At 35.7% G+C, this 10044-nt stretch overlaps 1 protein-coding gene across 1 annotated transcript in view; it reads left to right on the forward strand.

The window, feature by feature from the left end:
- The window catches only part of flr (actin-interacting protein 1 flr), a 306602-nt gene extending 302267 nt beyond the window's left edge, over window positions 1-4335 (forward strand). The window contains exon 14 of the mRNA XM_067147455.2: window positions 624-4335. Within this exon, the coding sequence (XP_067003556.1) occupies window positions 624-733 (110 nt within the window). The 3' untranslated portion in view covers window positions 734-4335. The remainder of the gene's footprint in view (window positions 1-623) is intronic.
- The last annotated feature ends 5709 nt before the right edge of the window (window positions 4336-10044 follow it).

The following is a 10044-nucleotide window of genomic DNA, read 5'->3' on the forward strand; positions in this document are numbered from 1 at the left end:
GGATCTTTTCTCATCCTTCACACTTGTGCAACCCCTTTTGAACTGTTCAATCCACTGGTAAACACTCCGCTGTGGCAAAACATTGTGCCATATTGAACTGAAAGTCTTCCGTGAATTTCCGCTCCTGGTACACCCTCAGACCACAAAAAACGGATTACAGAATGCTGTTCTTCCTTGGTGCAAACAGAGAGTGGTGCGGCCATCTTTACATTGCAACAGCGCAAGCTGATCTGATTAACACTGAAACCTACCGCAAACATAGGCAATGGTGCCATCTTGTGGCTGGTGAGCACACAACGCCATAGAGCCAACTTAGACAATTAGAGCAAAATTGCAGATACTTATTGACATGCTTACGTACATCAGCCTTGTGTCGGTAGATTAACCGGCATGTTAAAGAACTCCTGTGGAACAAGATTCTGGCACCTTGGCATTAGTTAGTAGAATGTAAAGCCATTATTATTATTATTATCTTTCTGTATGACAGCAGGGCATGATTCTGATTTCTCATTTCCCTAGTTCATTTAACTTTATTGTGCGTTTTGTTTTTGTATGACTGAACTTCTAAAAGATATAAGTATTTCTGGTGAAAATCCATAGTACATGTGTTCATTTTCTTTCAGATGCCCATCCTCAGAGTCAGATCACTCGTCTTGCGTGGCTGGATGATGAGACCTTGGTTTCTGTTGGACAAGACTGCAATACAAAGATATGGAATATTGTTGCTATTTAAATAATATACTGTTACCAAAAGCAATGACAACACGTTTTTGTCCCAGTTGCATTTCTGTTTTCAATCTGGAACATGACTGTATTTAAAGTTTTAATATGTGATGTATAAAATACGCAAAGCTTGAGGTTTGTTGAAGTCAGAATGCTTACCTACTACTGTATATTTATTATTTTAATTTATATTGTAGAAAATATTCAGGGATATGTGGTCAAAATAAGATTTTTCTACATGAATTTAGATAGTATTTTGTATTTCCCTTGAGTGTTTTTTTATAACTGACTTAGAGGGACATAATGATGATTTATCTGCGCATTTCCTATTTTCTCTGTGATTTTTCATCAGATAACATTTTAATTTATTGAAGAATATTTATAAAACCTTTTTTATACTGCACTAAAGATGATTTAACTGTATATAGTACCTCATTCTTGCTAGTAACGAATGCCATCTTCATAAGATTCAGGTACTTGTATGGCCTAAAGAAGGATATTTTAATTTTTTATGTATTGTGTTAATGAAAGTAAAAGGGCCATAATAATTTTGTTGTAGTTTTGAGCTCTGATTTCTGATGGATGTTCCTTTCATTAAAATAATTGTTCCTGAGCTTCTCTGTTTATGACTTTGTATTGTATCTTCTGAAGATCTTTGATGTTAATACAAGATATATTTATATATATCAGATTTAGATAATGTAAACAGAACTTTGTATTAGACATAATATATATTAAAGATAATTGTAGACTTGGTTCTTTTATCTTACAGATGGTTGGGTTTTTGCAGAAAAATCAAAAGAATAATATTATAGATCAACATAAGTTTAGTTTTTCAGATTCATCAAACTTCTTCTCTTGCAGTGCCTTGGGTTTTGGGAGTTAAAAAATTACAGTAGATTTGTAATTGTGATGCCTTCATTCTTCTTTGTCCTTACTGGTGTAGCACTTACCGTCCTGTCTTCTTATGAGTCTTCCTTCAATTAAATTCCTGTTGTAGGATTTATTGATAGACAAGAGGAATATTTGTACTATTTTGTGTTATGGCAGCCTGAAGAAGGTTTCATTAGTTACAAATAGTGCAGTGTAAAAGAAGTAAATGAGTGGTGGGAAAGGTCTTCCACATTCACTTGGCAAGTCATTGTATGTATTTTGAAACAAGTTCTATAGATGCTATTATAAATATGAAAGGTATTTTATGTGCAAGCACATAGAATGTTATGATTATGTATTATATCTTAAAGTCATACTTTAATTGAATCACCTAAGCAATCATAAAATAATTAATTGAAATATGACTAATCAAAAGGAAAATGCACTTGAAAAGCCACCATGTTATTAAAATAAGGATAATTTTCAGTCATTGCAACAACAGGTGAGCTAGGGTAGGACAAGATAGAAAAGGAATGAAAGATCCACTTTTGAGAGACAGTCTATTTTCCTGATTATATCTAACACAACCCTAAAGCATTCCAGTCTGTTGAACACTAAATATAACACCTTTAACAGTATAACATACCTATAAACAATATACACACTATTAAACAAAGAATGACATTTTTGTTCTTTAAACCCTCAGCGAAGATCATTTGTATGCCAATGGACGGAGGAGATTCAGATGTGAACAATGAGAAAATACAGCGATCTCTTTAAAAATTCACTGTTACAACAGTTTAACTTAGATTATTTTCAAATGTTTACAGTAGAGATTCAAAAGAATGTAGTTTACATTCATTAACTTTATATTTACCTTATAATGTAGTAATGGAGAACAGAATGAATGTACGGAATGAAAGTGATGTTCTTGTATTTGCCTGGGTTGTTTCTCAATGCAATGAAAACTAGGGTGTTGTCTTGGGAACTATGAGTGGAAGAACAGGGAACAGTAGTTCAAAGATTCATTTAGCAAAAATGCCAGGTTAATAGTATGATTAGTTCATGAGAAAAAGGGCATATAATTTGACGTGTTTTGTCGTCCATTACTTGGCTGCGTTGACCATGCCCTTCCATTCCTTATGTTATGCGTCTACTCTCACTTTGCTCAGTTCAGTCTGGTGTAGTGCTGTTAGCATCTGATTATTAAAACTTCTCTATCATTCATAATGCACTGTGCTACACAATATAGTGACAGCAAGTCAAGTAATTATGAGTCATAAGAGGTTTCAAGGTGTTGAAAGAATTATAGGAATTCTCACTAGATGATGTAACATTCATATAAGTAAAGAAATGGTGATTTATACTATCAATCTACATAAGTAAACATTCTGTTATGCAATATACATCTGCTAGACTGCAAGCAGAAATTTAAGCCTATATGCTCTCAAGTGGAAAAAGGTCAGACTGTCAAATATTTTAGAAAGAAAAAGAGAGAGAGACTGATTTTGGCTGATTTATAAATACAAGGCAGAGATCTTCACCTTCAAATATATATACAATTTTCATCTCGATAACTTTACAGGTATAACAAAATGAAGTTAGGCCTACAGAGGTCTATACCACGCATGGTCGTCGGCAGCATGTGCAGAAAAGGAGGTCTATACAACATATGAAGGTCGACGTCAGGGTTAAAGAAAATCATCAAATTCTATCAATGAAAATTGTTTAGAAAAATAAGAACATTTGTTTAAATTCTGTTTATACCCTTTGATAGTTGAAAGTTAGAACTTTTCTCAACGAAATGCTCCTGTAGTACGTACTCTCTCCTTACTAGTCCAACAAAGAGTGCCAGGTGGTGTAATGGTCATTGGCCATGAGTCCAGCTGACTAGTTTGTCGGTAACTTTCCATTATGTCAAGCTCCGGTTGATGTCAGCTACGTTGAATTGCCTTAGCTTTGTTATTAATTTTTTTAAATTAAAGAATTTGACCAAATATAGACCCCTTGAAACCTAAGACTATGGTACAGTCATTTTCTTCTCCTTTTCTTCCCAGAACTTTTTCATACTTGCTTGATTGCCTGCCTCTGTTCCTCCACTAACACTCTCCAAGCTTGATGTCAAATTTACAAAAGCAAAAAATCCATGGACATATTTTTATAAGTAAAATGATTATGATAATAGTAATGCTATTGGTTTTATGTCCACTAACTGCTTTTACAGTTTTCACGATAAAGTGATGTTTAAGTGTGTGCCATGGAGGCAACCTGAGCAAATTTGAGGATATTCAGTCTTTTTCCCCCCCCCCCATTTGATTAGAGTGTAAGATTACTTTCTGATAACTCTTGCTAATGTCTTACAAGATACTCTCTAATACAATTTCATACATTTATTTCAACAATCATTAACTTACATTTACTCCCTAATACTGTACACAATAATAATAATAATAATAATAATAATAATAATAATAATAATAATACCGAGCTCGATAGCTGCAGTCGCTTAAGTGCGGCCAGTATCCAGTATTCGGGAGATAGTAGGTTCAAACCCCACTGTCGGCAGCCCTGAAGATGGTTTTCTGCGGTTTCCCATTTTCACAACAGGCAAATGCTGGTGTTGTACCTTAATTAAGGCCACGGCCGCTTCCTTCCCACTCCTAGCCCTTCCCTGTCCCATAGTCACCATAAGACCTATCTGTGTCGGTGCAACGTAAAGCAACTAGCAAAAAATAATAATAATAATAATGATAATAATAATAATAAAGTCAAATTCATGGGAGAATTTTCGGTTCATTTCGAGAGCAAAACTGGTGTCCGACAGGGTGAAGGACTGTCTCCCATACTGTTCAGTTGTGCCTTGGAGAAGGTAGTCAGAGAATCGGATACGACAACCAGTGGTGGAATTTGATTGGGATCGGTAAACAAGGGTATCAAAATCAAATGTTTAGCTTTCATGGACGCCATGGACTTACTAGCGAGACATGGGAGGAAGCCAAGGAGCCGTCCTTTGAACTGCTGAAGCCAGCAGAGAGGATAGGTCTCAAAATAACCTTTGGAAAAGACCAAAATAATACCAACATTAAGAGTCCTCCAAAATATTTGAAAGTGGAGGAACAAAAAATTAGAGATCATCAGAGAAGACTTACTACTGGAGCACTTCATTAAGATAAGTTCTAACTTTCAAGGATTAAAGGGTATAAACAGAATTATTTCTACATTTCTGAACTATTTTCACTACCTGAAAAAAGTGTGATTTGATGGAATTTGATTATGTTCCTTCAAGAACAAAATAGGTCATTCCTTGTTCAATAGTTTATTTTTTTACATGTATGTTACAGTGTTAGAGGTATTATATTTAGTGTTCGACAGGCAAAAAGCTTTAGGTTTGCCTCAACTGAGTCTACACTGAAAAGTATGGCTTCTTTCTTAACAAATGATTACACGTAAGTGTGTACCAAGGAGCCCTCCTGAGAAAGTCTTGTTTGTGGTAGGATATTCAGGTGTTTTTTTTTTTTAAGGATTACTTTATGAAAACTGCTAAATGCTGTGATCATAACCCTACTTACAGCACTCCATCCATCTAGCACTAGGTGCAAAATTGTTGTACAACAGCTGCTTTTAAAAATGATGCTAAATAAAAATACTGTGTAATTTGCAGACACTTGTGCTGATAAATATAAATGTTTTATATCTGCCATATTGCTTAAATTGGCTTTAAACTTATAATTTTGACTCTGAATTGATACTGATAAGGATTTTATTACTGAAAATTTAAATTATTGCAGATATTTATTTTTGACTGGTAATAGCAAGTCCTTTGACTAAGTATAACTTAATATATGCTTTCATCTTTCTCATAGATGCTGCTTACTGTATGGCCTGAAGCTAGTATGGTCAGACCACTTCCCTCTATGTAATCCATATTCATTTCTCTTATATATTGGATATCATTGATAATAAAAGTAATAACAGAAAATATACATTAGTATGTACTGTACCATGCTAAAAGATTCTTCTTTAATCTTTATACAAGAATTTTGTATTTTGCTTGCTTTCTTTCTTTCTTTCTTTCTTTCTTTCTTTCTTTCTTTCTTAATCTGCTTACTCTCCAGGGTTGGTTTTTTCCTCGGACTCATCAAGGGATCCCACCTCTACCGCCTCAAGGGCAGTGTCCTAGAGCATGAGACATTGGGTTGGGGGATACAACTGGGGAGAATGATCAGTACCTCACCCAGGCGGCCTCACCTGCTATGCTGAATAGGGGCCTTGGTGGGGGATGGAAAGATTGGAAAGGATAGGCAAGGAAGAGGGAAGGAAGCGCCCGTGGTCTTAAGTTAGGTATCATCCCGGCATTTTCCTGAAGGAGAAGTGGGAAACCATGGAAAACCACTTCCGGGATGGCTGTGGTGGGAATCGAACCCACTTCTACTCAGTGGACCTCGTTCCAGCCCTCGTACCACTTTACAAATTTCTTGACAGAGCCAGGAATCTAACCCGGGCCTCCGGGGGTGGCAGCTAATCACACTAACCACTACACCACAGAGGCAGATGATTCTGTATTTTTACCAAGAAAAATAAAATATTTATAGAAATTTAAATTACTAGATTTACGTACAGCTATTTATCACACTCGTTTGTCTGTGACTTTTGAATACCAGTACAGTATGATTTCAACAGAATTAGTATATACAGATGTAAATTCATTGATCATAATGATATTTTATTAGCACCTGTATGATTACCATAATGACAATGACAGCATACACACACTCCAACTCTAATTTTATAATGTAAATAAACAAGATCAGTATTCGTTCCTACCTAGGCTATTGCAGTAATAATGTGTTTGTGGTTTTTTTTTTTTTTCATGAGCTTTAAATGCTAGGACAGTCTTCTGTATCCTAGCCCAATAGCACAAGCACAGTGTGTTTACTGTACAGCAAAGAAGTCAAAGTAACAGAAGACACAGAATGAATGTTATTTAAACATAATTAACTATGATGGAACTTTTGTCTATCATCACTCCACCACAGAAATTTTATGTGAGATGATGATCACCTAGTAATTTATTTTTGTGCATTTTTTTATGAAAGCAGCATCACTGAAGGGTGTTATATTGTCTGAAAGCTGTGCATATTGTAAATATGAAACTGTGGATTTTGTTGAAGGTTTTCTGAAAAGACATGTCAAGTGTGTACAGTGAGGGTAACAAAATAATACCAATGATTTACCTGTAAATATTGTTCAAGAAATGTTCTACATTCTCATAATGTAATCACAATATAGAATTTGAAAACACCACAGAAAATAAATGTGAAATATTTTATTTCCCTTTATTTTATATTACACACTCTGTAATAAAGCTCTGAAAAGATTATGTTCATTAAGAATAGTATTCGTTTTGATGAATAACAATTGTGGTTGCTCTGTTGATCATTAGTCACCTCTGTATCTGTGCAATATTAATGAATGATTTGGAAATAATGTATTTCTTCATTTGTGTTGCATACCAGGTAAATGTGGAGGACTTCTGTAGCCTGTTTTTGTGTGATAATAAATGCAAAGTTTTTCAGAAAATGTTGTGAGTAAAGTGATTGGCAAAGTAGTGAAAAGATGAGCATAATTGTTAGATAATAATTTCTATCAATTAAAAATAAGCATCATTATCTTATAACGGCCAGTCAACAACAGAATGAACATACATGATTGTATAAGTAAGGTGGTGTCCAGTTTTGTTCCGTGGGATGAAAGCTAGTTCACCAAACCCATTGTCAACTTTCAGATGGGACATTACACATCGTGTGATGCGCTGCACATAAGATGAACTCCACTAGTGGTATTATATCCACCATCCAGTCATTAGAATGCAAGCAAACAAGGAGGAACAACACACTGTTAGCCGTGTACACGTGGTAAAAATATTTCCTAGGGGGGACACATTTCCCTCAGTGATGACTGGACACAACCACCACAGAAAACAATCGACTTAGTTATGGCATGTGTGGGTGAGTTCAGGGTAATCAGCATCTCACAGTGGATGACCTACTGTTGAATCTGTGTCACAATATCATTCATTACATAGCCCGCCCAGGCCACGATCATTAAGGTGCCAAGTCTTTACAATACACAAGAGGCTCCAGTGCAAAACATGGCAGAGGTATAATTTATAGTATTGAGAAAAACAAGAAAAATGTATAGTGGAATAACCGTTAAAAAAAAGAGAGAACAATTTTAATATTATTTGTTTTACTTTCGTTCAATATTCACAGACTGGTTCATGAAATTAGTTGTAATGAATCTATAGAAATTTAGATTTTATATTAGGCATACAAATCATTTAAAAAATAATCTTTAAATACCAGTTTGGTTTTGATATTATTTCAAATTTACTAGTGATAGTGATAATTGCACAGTGAACAGTTCTTCACAACTTTTGAATACTGTTTGCAAGCTCTTTTAGTCCAACTATGTGTTACACACTATGGATCACTTTAATCAAACTGTGTACTAACATCAGAACCCGCCTCTGAAAAGTGGTTCGCAAGCAGCATCTGGGAGTTCATCTTGTAAATTTCCTATCTCTCCATCCACTATACCTTTGTAATATGACAAATCGGGGACATCCTCCATGATCCCCAAAGTGTGTTTTTCAGTAGCATCTTCCCATCCTCGATTTTTGCTGCTGAAACAGAAATTCCAATGCGGGATCTCTTCAGCGACATGCATGTAAAAGTCTTTCCTTTCTTTAAAACATTTTGCAATACCTCGAGATGGCCATGATAGGTGCTTTCCGCTCTGACAAGAATGGATTCTCTTTCTTGCGTGAAGAATATTCTTTTGTACGTAGATAATTGGAAAGACAATACTGAAGAATTTTTCATGACATTGTTGATTTCTGCCCTCCAATCATAAGGAAACCATTCCCTGCCCATATCTCATACAGTTCCAAAATGTTTTACCACATCTTGGTCTTCAGACTTTATTATTTCATCGACCTTCTGTACTTCCTTCTCTATATTCCCGAAAACCCTATCAGCTGGAATATAGTAGTGTCCGGACTCAGGGAAGTTTGTCTTAACATGGAAAGAAGCTGGAGCATAGGTATGAAACCATTTTGAAATCATCCCGATCATGGTCCTTTTTCTGTTCTGCCCTGCACAGCCATCTGAGAAAAATTGGAGTACTTTCACATTTTCCAAGCACACATTTTGTATGCAATGGTACAGAGCAGAGGCTCTCCTCTCATTAGAGCTTTTTGCTTTTTGGTCTTCCATCCATGCGTAACAGAACACATTATTTGGTCCAAGTCTTCCTCCAGGTAGGATGTGATTCACAATAGTAAAGTTATAGTAGTACAGCTGCAGTAACAGGCAGCTTGATCAGCAACCTTAGGTAAAGGGAGGTTTTTCTGACAATCAAACAACAGTGTCACAGTGTGGTCTTCATGTTAATTTCATGAGGCTGTAGTAAGCTTTGGTTTGAGTAAGATGAACTTTAACTTCTGTACGCAGCTTGTCCCAGTCTGTGGGATCTTGATTCTTTTCATCGCTTTCAGGTTTAGGCAAGTTGAACACACATCCATCGCAGGTGTTCCAAATTCTAAGTTGAAGGATACATTGGAAACATCCCTGAAGTAATGCAGATTCACACAGAATTCAGGAGCACATTCCTTATCATACATTTGGTGTAGTTGACGTATATTGAGATTAGCAGGCAAATACTTTTACATCCTGCCCTGCAATAGTGAACTTATTTAACAACCAGTTTCTCTATGAATGTTTTCACGGCCACCTCTTTCTCCCAAATGTGATGGATTTTCTGTCACCTCCAGGTGTTCAGTTCGCATGGAGAATGTATTAGCCAAGGATATTGCATGTGGTCTTTATAGGATTAATCTTTTAAGTGATGTATTCTTCAGCATTATAGGATTGTGAATGTGGTTATTTATATTGATTTTTATACACTATGTTATCTGTGTTTTCGTCACTATATTTTTTGATATAATCTTTTCAAATTGAATGTGTGTACATCTTCAGTCTGGGAAGCCATATTTGTTTATTTACTTATAGTGCTTAGTTACCATAGCACTTGAATGATCAGCTGGTGATCACGTAAGTAAGGTTAACCGAAGTTTATATACCTCTGCTGACACATCATGCATTGAGATGGATGATTCAAACAGAAGTAATGTTTCTACTAATGACAAAAGTAATTCCTCTCAGCCTGTGTGTAACCATTACGGACACTCGGGGAGGGTCAATATTCATATCTCAAAAGCACATCCGAATGAGCACCGAACACGGCTAGTGAATAGACAGACAGCTGGGGAATCGAACCACCAAATAAAAACTGAAATAAATTTAGGAACATCTGTAGAACAAGGGCATGAATCTAGAAAAGAAATAAAACAACAAAACACACAAATGGCGATATGGAGGGAAAGGC

The sequence above is a fragment of the Anabrus simplex genome, chromosome 5 (assembly GCF_040414725.1).
Source record: "Anabrus simplex isolate iqAnaSimp1 chromosome 5, ASM4041472v1, whole genome shotgun sequence".
NCBI classification, from domain to species: Eukaryota; Metazoa; Arthropoda; class Insecta; order Orthoptera; family Tettigoniidae; genus Anabrus; species Anabrus simplex.